The sequence below is a fragment of the Strix aluco genome, chromosome 19 (genome assembly GCF_031877795.1).
Source record: "Strix aluco isolate bStrAlu1 chromosome 19, bStrAlu1.hap1, whole genome shotgun sequence".
Taxonomy (NCBI): Eukaryota; Metazoa; Chordata; class Aves; order Strigiformes; family Strigidae; genus Strix; species Strix aluco.
Window position 1 is genome coordinate 4,369,047 of NC_133949.1, and position 16,436 is coordinate 4,385,482.

Genomic DNA, 16,436 nt, shown 5'->3' on the forward strand with positions numbered 1-16,436 from the left:
TGGAATAGGCTGCCCAGGGAGGGGGTGGAGTCCCCATCCCTGGGTGTGTTTAAGGGTCATTTGGATGAGCTGTGGGGGGATGTGGGGTAGGGGAGAACTTTGTAGAGCAGGGCTGAGGGTTGGACTCGATGATCCCAAGGGTCTTTTCCAACCTGAATAATTCTGTGATTCTGTGAAAAAGGTCTTGAAATGGGAGAGGTGGTAGAGCCTCAGCTGCTGAAATGGCCATCAAGATCCACACGGGGCAATGAGCTGAAGGAGCGCATGGGGATACAACAGAAATCTTGTTCTCTGGGTATTAGGTTTTAACGGTGGTCTTTTTCTGCCCTCTAATCCCTTTTCCCTTCTCTAGTAAAGATCAAAGACATGACATGAAAGGGAATGGCTAAGAGGATGAGCAGAAGATGGAGGAGACGGGGAGGATGCTGACAGCATGCTGCAGGAGGTAAGATTTCCCAAAGAGAGAAATCAAGAGATTTCATCAGCCTGTGCTGGGAGCAATCTGGCTGTTCTGGGACGAGATCTGTGCGTGCTGGGGTGGTTTAGGAAGCCATCTAGCTGTAATTCATTGCTAGTTGTCTGACTTCTCTTAAAAGGATCCATTCAGCATTGCTTGAGGATTGATTCTTCAGTGAAACAACTCCCAGGTATAGTCTCTCAGGCAAGAGAGGCAGGGATGTATCTTTATGCAAATCCTACCAAGAAAAGCTGGTGGAGGTGCTCAAGGAAGCGGCATAAACGCCAAGATCCCGCAAGCCTCTTTGGGATCATCTGCGGTGCCCTGACGATGGCTGCGGGCAGCGTTATTCCCTGCGATGCCAGTGCATGGCACTGCCTGCACAAGTGGAGTTTCTCCAGGGGCTGTGGACCAAGATTCAGCCTCACCTTGCAGCTGGGTGAGGTAAGCACACACCTGGAGGGTGCTGCATCCCACAGAGGCACCGTCAGCTTCTGGAAACCCTGGTTTAGGGACTTCCTGAGCCAGAGAGAGTATTTGCATCTCTGCATTTGATAGCTCTTGATCTAGGCTCTCGAACACATTTTACTTCTGGCACCTACATCCTCTGGGTAATGAGCACCAGTTTCACTACACACTCTGTGTTACCTTATCAGGTGTTTTAAAGCTTCTGGTTCCCATTTGATGCCACCACTTATTTTTGTTACGAGCACCAGTGAGTCTCTCTTATCTGCCTTCTCCCCTGCTCTCCTGATTTCATATCCTCTCTTGCATATCCTCTGCTAATCACCTTTTTCCCACATGAAAGTCTCTCTATTCTTTCTGTTTTCTCAGAAAAACCTCATCATTGTGATTGTGCTCAATACCTTTCTGTGCTTTTCCCAAGTCTGCTCTATCCTTTTTTGAGGAGCGGTGATCAGTGGCGGGTGCCAGCTGTGAAAGCACCACAGATTTACGCAGCTGCATAAAGGCACTTTCTGCTTGTCCCACATTTGTTCCCAGGTAGCTCCTAATAATGATTTGATTTTTACTTAGAAGGGGTTCTGCTTGTGTGTGGCATTTTGTGCTACTTACATGGGATTTCATCCACCACTCTGTTGCCTGATAACTCAGCAACAGGAGGTCCTTCTGTAACACTTCGTAAACAGTTCTAAAGCCAACAATACTGAAGGATTTTGTCTTTTATAAACTTTGCTATCCCCTCTCCTTGTCCAGGATATTTATGAGCTTGCTGAAAGGTGCAGTTGGAGAACTCTACTTTCCTCCTTCTCCGAGTAACTTTCCTCCATTAAGACTGATCTGCACTTTGTCTCCTATTTTTTAGTGAGTTATTTACCTATGAGAGCACCTTCCCTTTTATCCTTTGAGAGCTTCATTCCCCTAAAAGATCTGCGAGGCGTTATCTCTCTCTACAGAAGTTGTGTTGCCTCCTCCCCTGGGTTTCACATTTAGCCATGTGCCTACAAGTCAGACCCTGTATTTGAATTTTTAACAATTTGCTTGGCAGGAAAGTCAGGCTCATTGTTCTGTAGCTTCAGCTATTTCAAGCTGATGTTGCCCTCAGCTCTTCCTTCTGGCTCTGGGCATGGGTAACAGATTGCAGTCCACGTTTGTGATTTAGCAGTTCTGTGCTTGTGCCCCTGCACGATGCCCAGGGGAGTGATCTGCAGCCCTGGCAATTTGTTACAATCCACTTTATTGGTGCGTTTCAGAAACGGTCAAACTGATGATCTGATTTATGAGGGATCCTCTACCCCATGCCCTGAACAGAGATGTGCCAGGCTGAGAACCTCCTCAAGCGCTTCCATGTTGATCACTAATGCAATAAATTCAGTTTGCTCTTCTGCTGTGCAGTTGCAGCCCTTGAACATCCCTGCGTTACTCCCTGGACCTGCAGAGCCTCTGGCAGCCTTCTTCCTTCTGATGAAAATGTTTGCATTAATAGTCTCTCTCTTTTTCACAAGTTGTTGATAGAAATGCTTCCTGGCCTGCCTCACCATGGCTCTGCATTTAGCTTTGCATCCAACTCTCTTCTGATTTCTTTTGTCTAGCCACACCTTCGCTTTGGAAGAACACCTTCTTGTTTCTAATTGCGCTCTCTGCTCTGCTGCTTGGCCAGCCCTTTTCTGGGGCTGTAAATGATCCCTGTGCCCAAAAGCATCTTATTCTTTTGACTGCTTCTTTTAGTATTATTTGAAGAAGGTTCTCATGTATATGTAGGCTCCTCTTTTGCAGCCTGTGCTAATGTATTATAACCCTAATACCATACTCCTCCTACTAGGCACAATTGGGGATTTTTGTGTTACTTGTCATTGGACGTGACACTCTCCTTAATGCATAGTGTCCCTCCCATGCCACCAGAAGAGACACATTCTTCTCCTCTCTGTAATTTCACCTGGGAATTACAGGGTCTCACTGTTGGTTTGTTGGTGTTTTTTTTTTTTTTAAACTGGATTTCTGAAAAGTTTATGTCGAAACTAATTTAAAGCTGGGCTTTCTAATTCCTCCACTTATATTTTTAGCCTTACAACATTTATCTAGAGGCATGTATACATTCCTCCTTGGTCTCCTTGTCTATTTTTTGTGTCCTGCTTACGTGGGACTGTCTACTGAGATTGTTCTTTGCTCTTTTTACTTGGTCTCTATTGATTTATGTCCAGTCCCTTTCTAAGATAAAGAACTGATGTGATTATACCTCAGAGGTTGTGTTATGTCAACCAACGTGTTTTCAGCTTGATGGCTTTTCTGCGTAAGCCCTGCATGTGCTCCTGCTCTCTTCAACTGTCCTCAGTTCCTAATAAAGTTAAATTCTTCCTTTCTATGTATTTTCTCAATTTTACAAGGAGATTCTGACTGTCTGGTCCTGAAAGCACCCACAGAAGCTACTTCAGTCAAACAGAGTCACACTGCTTTCAAACACATTGGTCCTTCTAGCTCCTGGTAAAGGGAGGTGAGAGGGAGCAAAGGCTGTGTGTGCTTGGCAAAGCATGCTCCACAGGCTCTGGGTGCCAGGGAGCCTTCCCCCCATCACACCATCAGGAGGTGGGCGCAGATCTGGGCCGCTGGGACTGTCTTACAAAGAGACAGAGGCATCATGGCACAGACCCTTGCGATGCCCTGGACACCGCAGCACCCAGCGCCCTGCGTTAGGTGCACAGACTGCTACTCTGGTGGCCTGGGGAGTCCTCCCAGGTTCATTTTGAAATGAGAGCTCAAAGCAACTCCTGAGCAGCCTGCCCTCATGCCAGGAGGGCTCTCTCTGTGTGGAGGTCCCCGGCTGTGATCCTGGGAAGCCTGTGTCCTGGCGATACCATCGCCTACTGCCTCCAACTCAGGGGACATCAGCACTCAGAGTGACCTACAAACCACAGAGATATCTCTGCACTGCTGCCTCCTTAACTCTCGAAACGGCAGCATCCCTCCAGGCCCTTTGAAGAACCTATCGTATCACCTATCTATCTGCAGTGTCAGGCACTTCTGTGCCTGGGAAAAAAAAAAAAAATCTGTTCCTGGGAGTCTGGGAGCCTGGAGCGCCACAGGCAGCCAGCACTGTGCCCCATCCAGCCTCTCCCCGGTCCCCACTGCCTCCTCGGTAGGTGCTGCACCACCAGCAGCCTGGGTGTGGTGTAGGGCTGGATAGACGAGCATGGGGAGGAAGTTATTATCTCCGCGGCACAATGGGCATGGTGAGTCATGAGTTTAAGGCCAGCATTTTAACTGAAATTAGGCAGCTAGATCTGTATTTGGTACCTAAATCAAAATGATTTGCCCAAGGACCTGCAATGAGTCAGCGGCAGGGTGAGGAAGGGAGCCAGGCTCTGCTCGGAGCCAGCACCTGCCCATGCTGACTTCAGGTTGCTGTATTCAGAGGAACCTGAGAAAGCAAGACCTGGGAGCTAAACTCAGGCTCTTTCAACCAGCATCGTCTCAAATATATTTTTCCCTCTCTCAGCGAGAGATGTACAGCAGTTATGCAAAGGGCCAAACTTTAATTATGTCTGATTTCCAAAAGACACTAAAAAGCAACTCCCATGCAACAGAGGCAGGTGAGAAATGAGGGATGTACAAATCTGTAAACTCATTTAGTCTGTTCTCCTACTACCACTGGCCACACACACGTCCTTACTGGTTCCAGTTAGCTGGGGCTGGCTAAAACAACTAGAGCCCAACAATGATAATGACTTTGCCATTAAAACATCCAGACCAATGGAAGGACACCGAGAAACATAGTCCCACCTCTTCCTTTGGGAGATATTCCAGCTGCTAGAGATGTTTAGTTAAAAATAGCCACCTTATTTCACATTTGTATTATTTTAGGACGAGACTGCAAGGTTTGGTGCCCTCATTAACAGACTCGCTAATTGCTCAGGCCATCATCTCCAGACAGGTGAGCTCTGAAATGCTTCTGTTGTCAGTGGTCCTGTACAAAAGCCCACCGTAAAGGTACCAGGTCTACTGGCAGCCAGAGTACCTTCAGCAAACCGCCCCCCGTCACCTGCTTGCTGCAAGAAGAGGCAAACACCAGACTTACCCTGACTGCCCTGCTGGGATGGGCAGTGAAGGTGAAGACTCAGACTATGTCTGGGGGTGCCTGTCCCTGAGAAATCAGCAGGAACCGTGTGGTTTCCCTCCCGTCCTGACACCACCTCCTCCTGCTTTTTCAGCTCTGAGCCGGACTGCGGCACTAAACACTTCCAGAGCGGCCGAGAGCCTGAGCCATAGGGCAGGGGAGCGCTTGGGATCAGGGGCTGGACTTCGGGCGAGCAGTGGTAGCCAGCGGGAGGGCTGTGAGGAACATGAGCATCGCAGGCTTTGGGCAAGGCTGAGTCCTCAGGGAGGAGAGCAGGGTCAGGCTCCAGGGGACACTTTCTTTTCCTTCGGTGATGACGGCTCTGTAAGCTGTGTCTCGGGGGCAGCGGGACAGGGGATGTGCCAGCTGATCCCGATTGTCTGTTGGCATCTACACTGAAGTCCAACCTGTCTGGAGAAGTGGAGGGGGCATGAGGGGGGTCCCGGCCTTGCTGGGGACAGGCTGGCTGTCCTGCCAAAGCTGCCTCCTGTAGCACAGTGCTGCTGTCCAGAGGCTGCTGACAGTGATGGCTTTTCTCGGTCCTCTTTTGTGTCCGAGCACCATGGAAGCCAACCTTGGCCCCAGAGTACCGGGATTTGCGCTGCCCGGGCACCTGCCCGGCCCGCCCGGGTGGACACTCTGTGTCTCTTCTGTAGTGATGATGCTGGTGGTGGTGGTAGTGAACGTGGCTGAGCACCTGTGGCTTGGCTGGAGCAGCACCCCCAGGCACCATCAGGTCCAAGGACCTGGGCCGTGTCTCCCTCAGCGGCCGCGGCTGCTCCTGGCCGTGGTCCATGGCAGGTCCCTCCAAGCTGCAGTACACGAAGGGGTCGTAGTCGCTGCTGAGGGAGCTGCGGAAAGTGGAGCAGCTGCCGTGGATGCCCTGCAGACTGACGTCTGTGCAGTTCAACATGGAGTCACTGGAGGAACCGTGGCAGGGCCCTGAGCTGGAGTCGCTGCCTGGCCCATCTGCCAGGTACCCGCTGTGGTCCGTGAGATAGCTCTCCCCAGAGCCACTGCTGTTGTGCTGGTGCCCGTGGCTGACCCCCCGGCGCAGGGCGGGTGCACGGTGCTGCTTCTGTGCCAGGGCTGCCTTGGGCCCCGGGCAGGGAGGCTGGGGCTGGAGAGAACAAGTCTTGTGGGGTGACAGCGTCTGTCCGCACGCCGAGGGGTTGGGATGCTGCTGGCCCAGCAAGCCCGGGGCCAGGGGGGACGGGTGGCCGCAGGCGAGCAGGGAGGTTGGCCTGTAGGGCATGTAGTGGATGGTGCCAAAATCCAGCTGGGAGAGCTCTGGAGAGTGGAAGAAGGGGTTACCATGGGCTGGATCCGGGGGAAAGCTCCTGAGGTTCCTCTGAGGATACGCGTGTGGAAGGTGGTAAAGGGCATGTCCCGGGTGCTGGCGGAAAAGGTGGAGTCGCCGTCCGGGCTCCATGTCCCGAGGGGCCAGCCTGGAGCCAGCGGCCGTGGCCTGGTCCACTGGGTCTCTGGCTGTGGAGAGAGAAGGGAGCATCCAGCATACGTCCCACAGCCCAGCTGCAGTAGCCCCAGAACCAGCGAGCCTCCACTGCACTCCCACTATGGTCCCACGTCCTACCCGTGCCCTGCAACTCCTCCCTGCCACCACCAAACCATCTTGATGGTCTGCCCCGACCCTCAGATCCCACCTCCCTTCCCTGCGGGTCCCAGGACTGGGAATCCCTCCTCTTGGTGCAGGTCCCAGCCCAAGCCCAGTACCCCACTGTATGCTGCGGGGGCTGACACGCACAGGGACCCCTCTCCATGTACACACCGCCCTGTACACCCACGTGCTCCTGCTGACACACTGACTGTCTGCGTTGTCCAAGGGTACATGGACCTCCTGGGGATAACATCTGCCCCCAGCCCTGTCCCTGGCCAGGAAATGCTGTGTCTGAGCCTTACCGAGAATGTTGAACATGCAAAGCGGACACGTGTGGTGTTGCTGCAGCCAGGGGTCAACACAATCCCGGTGAAATTCATGGGAGCACGAGATGATCCGCAGTTCCTAGAGAGAGGTGGAGAGAAGAGGAGGAGTGTGAGCAAGGAGAACCATGGATGGGTCCTTCTTGATGGAAGCGAGCCTTGTAGGATGGAAAGATGTCTACTGGCGAGCGATCTGCTGCCCAGCTTTGCATGGAGGAGGCCGTGCAGCAGACGGGCAGCTCTGCTCGCTGCGTCCAGCTCTGGGGTGTGAACGTCCAGAGAGGTGCCAGCCCTCGGGAACAGGGGGCTTTCAGGCTGAGTGCTTCAGGGAAGCAAACCCCACTTTTGTCCCGTTGGTTCAACATGGAGGTATTATGGACATTTTACCCTGCAGCAACAGCTGGAGACGCATCTTCAAGGAATCTGAATCTGCAGGCAGGTGACTTCAGCAGGGGCAGGGCTTTTTTGGCCAAGGGGCAGGCAGACTTCCATTGACACTGGTCCTTTCCCAGCCCTCAGGAGTTGCTAAAGGAAACACCCCAAGGGCCTCCCGCCCCTGCTAGACTGCTCAGCTCCCCCCACAGCTCCCCCCTGACTGTGGCCGAGAAGCTCAGAGCCATGGCTAACCACCAGCATGTGTCCACAGCCTACCTGGCCCTCACTGAACTCCTCCAGGCAAATTGCACAGACTGGGGCTGAGCTGCAGCTGCTGGTCGAGTCCCACCGCGGCGCCTGCCGGCACCGTGACTGGTACCTGCGCGTGGCCAGCTGCCCGATGGCCTGCATGGTCTGCTGCTGCAAGGAGTCCTGCCAGGGAGAAAGGAGGCTTTAAGGAGAGGCTCAGCCTTACATTGCCATACTTCTCACTGCCCTTCTGTTTTGGAATTTGGAGGTGATACTCATTTCCAGAGGCAACTTTTTGTCTAACCTGACTTAGCCAGAGTAGGCTTTGTCACCAGCAGGAGACATCTGGCAGTGGATGTTCAAAATCACTCAGCAGTCCTGAATTTTTGAGCCCCAAAGGCTTGTCCTTCTATAGGACAAATGGGGTATCCTCAAATCTGGAAATACGTTCGAGTCTGGAAAGATGATTATTTAATTTGTTAGTTTCTATTAAAAATACTAAATCTTCTACTCTCTACCAATACAGACAATATTTTTAAAATCAAGAGCTTGTGGGCCAGCTCTGCGGATTTGGGTGCCTGGACAAGCTCTGAAAGGTGCTGGGACTGCAGGCTGCAGTGCTGGCAAGGCAGCAGGAGGAGAGCAAAGCCACTGCACGAGGGATGCTGCCAGCCCACGTGCCTCACGTGGCCACATCTTCAGTTCATACAGAGGCACATTTCCCCTCCCAAACTGCCCGTTCCTGCCCTTCATGAGTTTCTGTTTGCTCAGACGCATCTGCTCGGTGAGATTCCTACCTGAGTCCTGTTCAGCTGGCACTTTGTGCGGACAACAAAGATCAAAATGATGACAACCACAGTGCTGACCACCGTGAGAAGAATCCACACATCGTAGTCTGGCTGTTGGATAAAACAGGAAAGAAATTACTCGTGTGTGGCAGGGGTGGGAATTAGAGGCTAGGCAGGGGAATCCCAACCTCTTCCTGACCATCAGCCTTTGAACACGTGATCCTTGGCTGAGCTTTACCTCTTTGCTCTTTACAGGTAAAATAAAAAGGCTTCAGTCTTTTCTGCACATCCCAGCAGGAATGGAATTTCTCTATCTCGCAGCATCTCAGCTCCCTAGAGGTCATGGTCTAAGGTAGCACAAGATGAAAAAATCAAGGCTTGGTCTCACCTGAAGAGACAGGGAATCCCCTCGCCTCACTTGTGATGTTTAAGCAGAAGAAACTAAGTAAGTTGAAAGCGCTTTTGAGCCTTTATTTGCAGCATGTCATCTGAATGCTGCAGACAGGCAGCTCTGGCAAAGGGCTGCAATCTCCATCCCTGGGGAGGAAACCTCAGCATCTTTGGGAAAGTCTTATTACGTGGCACAGGAGCTTGCGGGGGGGGGGGGGATACAGAAGGCAGTGGGAATGGTGTGTCTCTCACCCAAGCTGGTGGCTCCTTGACCTCTATCTTCACGTGGGCCTCTCTGTTCTTGTTCACGACGCCCATGAGAAGCTCAGCATCGTGGCCCCTGATCAGAACCACGGGCTGACTCAGACCTCGGGGCTTTCTCAGCTGTAAAGAAACAAACACAGTGGGAGATGGTCCAGAACAGCCTGAAACAAGGACTATCCTGGCCCCCTAGGCACGTCTGGTTCCTCCCAGTGCTTCTTGCACACACTTTAGAGACTGACTGCTCCCCCAAACTTGCTCTATCCTTCTATGATGAAATCAGATGGAAGCTCCTGCTCTTTTACCAACTCTTCATGGATATCTTCATTTCCTCTGATGCTGCCTCCTCATGCACAACTGGACACTGCTCAGTGTCTCTTGTACTCCTCTTTCAAGCCCCTGTGGTCTCTCCTCTTCCACGTGATAACTGCCAACAACACTGTCGAGTGTTGCCTTCGCTACAGAAATGATTCCTCTTTCCTTCCTGTGAGATCCATCAGTGTCCCCCCTCCTCCCTCTGTGATCTGCAGGACATTCTCTTTGTTTTTCCCACCACGGTCCAGTCAGCCTGGCATGGGTGGCTCAGCAAGTGTCCGAGTCTGCCCTCCCCTCCAGACTGACCTGAATCAGGGTGGCTATCTGAGCCACGAACCACTTCCCATACCCCTACTGAGCAACCTCAGCGGCCTGCACTCGCTTGCTGCATTTCTCAGGCATCAGAAGTTAAGTTGTAAGTGCATGAAAGAACCATGAGGGACAGATCCAGCGAGCAGGGGTTAGCCCAGAGTTTTGGTAAGCTCAGGCACCAGCTCCTCTATCTGTCCTCTTATCTAATGCTGGACACTTTTCACTATCCCTTGATTATTTTGATGGGGAACCTATTCCTTTCCAGAGATGTCAGTGGAAGGGACCTCTGGAGGTCTCTAAACCAGTGTTAAACCTGCAGCAGGAGTATCACCAACAGCACAGCAGGGTGGCCGTGACTTTGGCTTGAAAACTCGAGAAATCACCTTTCCCCTAAGGTACACCAGGGCTGTCTGTACTAGATGGGATCATGCAATCTGTGACTTCCCAAGAGGAAGAATCCAGCTCCTGGCAGAAAAGCTCAATTGAGCAGACAATGTCCTTTGAGCGCAGAAAGCTGCTGGCCTGCTTGTGCTGTGTGGAGATCCAGATGTGCCATGAAGTGAGCAAAAGAGAAAAGCACTGTCTGTGTGCGTGGACGAGCTGGGTAAGAGCTGACATTCAAAGCCAGCCTGGAGTATCCTCCTGGGACCTCCCACTTGGTGGCTGGTGGGTCCTGACCTGGGCACATTTTGGGATGGGACAGCGGCACTGTGGTTTAGCTGATAATATCAATGGAGTTTGTACCTGATCAGCAGCGCTTTCATCATCAGTAATGTCAAAAAGGATCGCACGGGCTCCACGCTCCCCCGCCAGCTTTGCCTATCCAAAAGAACAGAAGCTTCAGTGGACATTTTGTATTGTACATCTGTATTAACATCTACCATTTGGATACGTATCTGCCTCCCTGGCTCTTCACAGGAGAAAGAAGCAGCTGCTGCTTAGATTGAGAAAATCATCTACCCCTTGGTTTCTGTACTTGTGTTGAGCTGCAGTGCCTGCTCTTGCTAGAGCTCTGCGGTTCATGGATGGTTTCTCCCTATGGTTGTGGAGGCAAATTAGTTGGTGGGCTTACAGTCACAGCAACCCATAAACCTAACAGCAAATTCCCCAGCTGTCTGTGCCGTGTGCCCCTTTGCTTCAGAGCTGGATTTGCAGAGGAGGGACCTGCAGCCCCATTAGCTCTGCTGACTGCTACACAACCCTCCTGTCCCAGGACAGCAGAAACCTCTGCAGGTCCCCACTTCTCACCACGGCTGCACCAGCCACGGGCTGTCCATGGGCCTGACCCCCACACACATTGCTCTCCTTGGTCCCCTGCGTTCCTTAGGGAGAAGCTCAGGTGAAGTCTGGGCTGCAGGTCTGGTCTAGGATTAGGAGTGGGATGGTTTTTCACAGCCCACCGGTTGCTGTGGTCTGAGGACAGCTTTGAGACCCACCCAAATGAGTGTACATGCCACCCTGGTGAGGTCAAAGCGGACCTTGCGGGGTCACCCACGTCCTCCCACCAAGCCCTTCGAGCCCTCCAGGCAGGCAGAGGCAGCCTCTTGTGAAAGGCAGACAGGGAACATGAACAAAGTGCAGGGCTGGGCCGCTGTTACTCATGCGGAGCCCTTTGATCTGCGCGTCCCCGAGCGCCTGTGCAAACAGGGAGCTGCCGGAGCTGCTGCAGCAGTTTACCCACTGCATTGCCAAACCCCAGCTCAGGGGCCAGAGGTCAGTGCCGCCGCTTCCCAGCTGCAATATCAAACGCAGGGCGCCGGCTGAGCGAAGGGAAGGGGCATTCCTAGCGCGGCAAGCAGTGCTGGAGCAGGTTTAGCTCCATCCCTCACTTGCGGGTGCCGGTTACCTCCATGCACTTCGCTGAGGAGAAGCTGGGTGCCAGAGGTGGGGGTCTGGGTCTGGGGACAGGATGTGAATGGAGGTCGGGAAGGCCACGGAAGCAGGGCTGAAGGCTCTGAGTTGCTAACAGGATTTGACACTCTTGGGTTTGTTTGGTATACCAGATGGGAAAGCTGGAAAAGTGGGATCAGAGGCTTGGGGCAGGGATCAGAGACTGGGGTCCAGCCTGGGATCAAAGGAGCCTCAGCGTTTGCCAGCTCCAAAGAAGAAACAGGACTTTCAGGTAGTGATTTCCACCCGTTGGAGCCAGTCAAGGTTTGATGAACAGTGAACAGCTCTACAAAGGTTTTATCCTGCTAAAGACACCAACAATGGGGAAACGAACAACAGACTGGATGAGTGACTCTTCCCAGCATCTAACTCCTGTTGCAAAGGACACAACTTTTGTTCAAGCTATTCACAACCTGCTTGCTGCAATAATTTTCAGAGTTCTTGCTGTCTTTGTGTCGGATCTCTTCAGCCACGTTGCACAGCTGACCTCCCTCTTTGAGGACTGAAACACTTTTGGTGCAAATCTGTATTTACAGGATGATTTAGGAGGTTTCAGCAGTCTGTCAGCCAGACTTGCAATCAGTGGTTCCCTCAGAAAAAAAACCACACCAAAAAAATTATAAATGATGCATCAGAAAGAAAAATAAATCACTTTGAACTGATTCCAGAGGTATTTTCCAGACCTTCCTCTCCCCTTGCAGACCAAACACCTTCCCTACTGGTTTTAGCTTTGGATGCTGAAGCAGTGCTAGAATTTAAGAGAGAAGCAGAAAAGGGCATGAGGTGGCTGGTGGAGTTATCCTCATGCTGGGCTGGATGAGGTTGCCTGTGTGCAGTGCTTGGCTGGGTGACAGCTAAAGCAGAGGTTATGATAACACTTTGCACATGGCTATTTTTATCATCATTGATATAGCCCTGCAATTCAACATGCAAAGCTCTACCGCAAGAAACACATGCCAGGAAAACAAGGCTCCTGCTCCGGCGAGCACCAGCCACATCCCACAGTTACATCTCTGCTCTTGAGGACAAGAGTTGTCCAGGGATTTTGAGGAAGAGGTGTGTATGAGGTTGGAGGGAAGGAGCTTGGCAGAGGCTTCCGGAGGATGGAGAAGCAGCCAGATGGCAATTGCAGGGGGATGGAGGAACCAAGGTACAAGGCAGGGCCTGGGGATATGGCCAGCATCTGCCTGCATTTCATGGCTAAACTAGTCCTATCTGGGGGGACAAGAGCTGTGAGCCTCCTTGGGTGAGATCTTGAAGCAGGACTGCCTGCAGGCAGGATGGCAACCGATGTCATGTTCAGCTGGATCTCAAAATCCTGTGTTGGATTCAGCTCTGGTAACAAAGCAATAATGACTAAAGGCCGGTGAACTGTCACTCTGTCAAGTCATGAGCATGGCAATGAACTGAGAGGTTTACTTGCTTTGGGAGGGCTAGTGGAAGGGATCAAGACTAGGGAGGATGACCACAGTGCAGCAATGCACCACGTCTTGTCCTCTCTGCAGACTTTCTTCAGCCAATCCCTTGACTCAGTAACACACTAGTACTTCAAGTACTCTGATCAGAGACTCAAAGATTAAGGGCAAAGCTAGCAAAACAGTTTTTAAACCTTTTAGGTTCTCAAGTGGAAGATGAGTCTTTGAAGCTGCTCCTTCCTCCTGTTCAAGATCCTCCACAGCAGCTACACTGACCAAACCAGCCATTGCTGCCCCCACCCCCCAGCACATGAGATGTGGCAGCCTGGGACCACTATAACGTGATGGCCACGTCTGGATGGACACGGGAGAGCTGGAGTACCCAGTTGTGCTTCCCAAGGCACCTGCAGAGCCCTCGCTCTCATGTCTATCACAAGCTGCACTGCAAGCCCTTGGGTTCACTCTTTATCCCACCACCCTCGTGCACCACTCACACCCACAGGTGGGACCAGGCCATTTTCCAGATGTGGGGTAACCGATAGCAGGTCAATAACTCCAGCACACTGGCTTGTGCTAACAGCTGGCAGCAGCTCCAGAGCAGCACCAAACCAAACTTAGGCTTCCACCCTGGCCCAGAAAGGGGTAGGCATTGCTGCCTGGCTCCCGTACAGCTGGGGGGAAGCAGCCCCGAGGTGGCAAATCCATCACAGCATCACATCCCTTTCCTTGTTTTTGTTGCCACAGCCTCTGCGAAAAAAACGGCTGTGCAGGAACAACTGCTTGGTACCAGTTGTGCCTGCCCTCTTCAGCTGAGCTGCAGGGAGGCCAGAAAAGGACCTTGTCCCCATCCCTGGTATGTCACTGCCAGCAGAAAGCAGACAACAAGGGCAGCATCACCTGAATGCAATCCAGATAAAGCCAAGAAGAGCTAAACAAGGTTTTTCTCATGTTTGTACAGTGCTTGTGGAAAATATCACAACATTTAGTACTGAGACAATAAAAGGACGCAGTGAACCACTGAAGAAAAAGCTAATGCTAGCCTTATCCACACAGCTTTATCAGACACAAAGATTTGAAGGCTTAAAATGACCCTCGTTCCTACCCGATTTCCTTATTACCAGAGAGTTGTACCAGTGCCCTCAGCTTTTGACGCAGTAATCGCTATTTCACGAAGGTACCTCTTTCACAGGAGACCTGATCTGAAGCCCTCTGAGATCTCGCATCCCTCTGTGGGGCAGATGGTGGCCCGTGCTGTTCGAGTCACATCCCACCGCTAGTTCGTCTGGTTTGCATTTGTCTGAATCGCTCAGCACTGACTCCTCAGGTACCTCATCCAGTGAAGTATCACAGTATTATTTTTAAAGACAGGACCACAGAAGATGTTTTCTGTGTCCATGTTTTCCCACAGGACAGAGGACATGGGGAAACACAAATCCCCCCAACAGGCCAGCAAGCAAGGGGAGGCTATAAAACAGGAGGGGTAGGAGGCTGACAGGCAGTAAAGCGTGCGGGATGCTGGGGAAAGGTCTGAGCTGTCCCAGAGCAGTCAGGTTAGGGAAAACTCCACACCTTTTACAAGGCCAGGCAGTCCAAAAAATAAGGAGGGATGGGTATTGGGGATGGCTGGCACAGCGCCTCCCCTGAAGGACCCCTCTGCCAAGGACCCTGCTCTATCCTTGTGCTTTTCTCCACTTTCCTACCTTGCTGCTTCCTCTTGCTCTCACTCTTTCCTGCCCCATGGGTTTCACTTCCCAGGTTGGTGCCACTGGGGGCATTTTTGCACCTACCTTGTTAGCCAGTGACAGGCACGGGTTGGGATCCCGATCCGGCTGTTCAAGCTTGACAATGGTGATGAACCCTGATTCGGTGTGTTCATCCTCGCTGGTGTTGCACAGGGACAGCGGGTGGGACTGCAGGACAAAAGCAAAGGGAAACTCAGATCTTGGGGCTCAGCACTGCAAAGGGTGGCTCAAGCCCATCACAAACTGTGCCGTAAGGACCTGCCCAGAGGGTGTAGGACACCCCTGCGGTGGGCATCACCACCGCTGCTACATCCCATGGCCCTGCTTGAGTGTGAGTGAGGCTTTGAACGCCACAAGAATCAAATCACTTCAAAGTTTTAGTCCACCAGGAAAACATCCCAGAGAAAGGTGGAGTTTCTACCTTTCTGGTGGCTTCACTCAGGTCTGACTTTGTCCCAGTCACAGATATGCAAAGGCAGAGCAGGCTGTGAGGCCACAGCCCTTGACTTTTGGGACAGAGCATCCCAGCAGCACAGATCCCTGATGCTGCAAGGACCATCAGCATCCTCGGGCTGCAGGAGACTCTGCCGGTGGCCAGCTTGCTCCCTGACAGCACTCCGGGCAAGGTGAAGGGACCACAGCAAAAGGAAACTTCTGATGCCCCCAAAGATTCAGCACTTCTTGTTTCTCAGCCACCAAACTCAACAACTTTATGATAAATTTACAGAGGAGAAGCCAAAGGAAGGAGTGAAAAAACTGAAAGTGGCTAGAGAAGTACCAGGAATGAGGAAGAAGAGGAAAAGATCCCAGTAACCACATTCCCAATGAGTCCTGGAAAAATGTTCATCAGCTTGAGGCAAACCACTGGCAGCAGAGAGCTGAGACAGGACGGGGTCGAGGCACTGGGTCTGGGTACACACCTCTGCAGAGTGTCCTACAGAAGGGGATACAGGGTGCCCCAGCATGTTATGGGACACAAGCTGTAGGGCTCAGTCCTGCCCGTGGCACTCAGTTTGGGTTTCGGTGGTCAAACCCACTGGAGGTGGGGCTGTCCTGCCGCTGGGGCAGAGCTCGGGTGGGCAGTGCTGGCTGCACCTCACGGGCATCCACCATCGTGGTGATATTCATTGAGCGCTGCTCTGATCCTTGCCTGGAAAGTGTGTAATTGCCTCTGATTTTTCAGTCTAGTGGTGGAGGGACGATGGTCTCATGCTGGATGGCAGGAGGTTGAAGGAAACTGCAATTCAGTTGTTGGCTCCCTCCTGGGAGTCCCACCATCTCGCATGAGCCTCCTCAGCTCTTCCCAAAAAAGCTTTCTGCTCTGTGACTCCATTGTGGTGTATGAAGCACACAGGTTATGGTACAGAAAAGCCTATAAAAGGCTGCGGGACAGCTTTTGTTACTGCATCAGTATGTGGAAGTGTGGGAAACAAGCAGGAAAGCTCAACGTTATAAACCAGGAGGATTAGGGCAGGCTTTGTATCTGGTGTCCATCCAGAAACATGCCCAGAAAGCTTGCCTACCCCGCAGGTAATCCTGCAACAGCATCCCAGTGCTGTGAAAAAACAGGCTGTCTTGGCAGATATAAAAACAGGGGGAGGAATTGTCAGAGCTGCCCAGGGACACCCCTCGCTCTCCATCCGCACTGGGCCATGCTCATGCTGTGAAGCAGCGTTGGTCCCATCTTCAGGCTACTGCGTACCCCAGCACGGGCCTGGGGCACCCAGAGAT

At 52.2% G+C, this 16,436-nt stretch overlaps 1 protein-coding gene across 1 annotated transcript in view; it reads right to left on the reverse strand.

Moving 5' to 3' along the window:
• The window catches only part of RNF43 (ring finger protein 43), a 61,045-nt gene that overhangs the window by 2,076 nt on the left and 42,533 nt on the right, over positions 1–16,436 (reverse strand). Inside the window, exons 2-8 of the mRNA XM_074845306.1 lie at positions 14,751–14,873; positions 10,403–10,477; positions 9,023–9,154; positions 8,390–8,491; positions 7,620–7,775; positions 6,948–7,050; positions 4,989–6,515 (exon numbers count right to left, since the gene is read on the reverse strand). Of these exons, the coding sequence (XP_074701407.1) occupies positions 4,989–6,515; positions 6,948–7,050; positions 7,620–7,775; positions 8,390–8,491; positions 9,023–9,154; positions 10,403–10,477; positions 14,751–14,873 (2,218 nt within the window). The remainder of the gene's footprint in view (positions 1–4,988; positions 6,516–6,947; positions 7,051–7,619; positions 7,776–8,389; positions 8,492–9,022; positions 9,155–10,402; positions 10,478–14,750; positions 14,874–16,436) is intronic.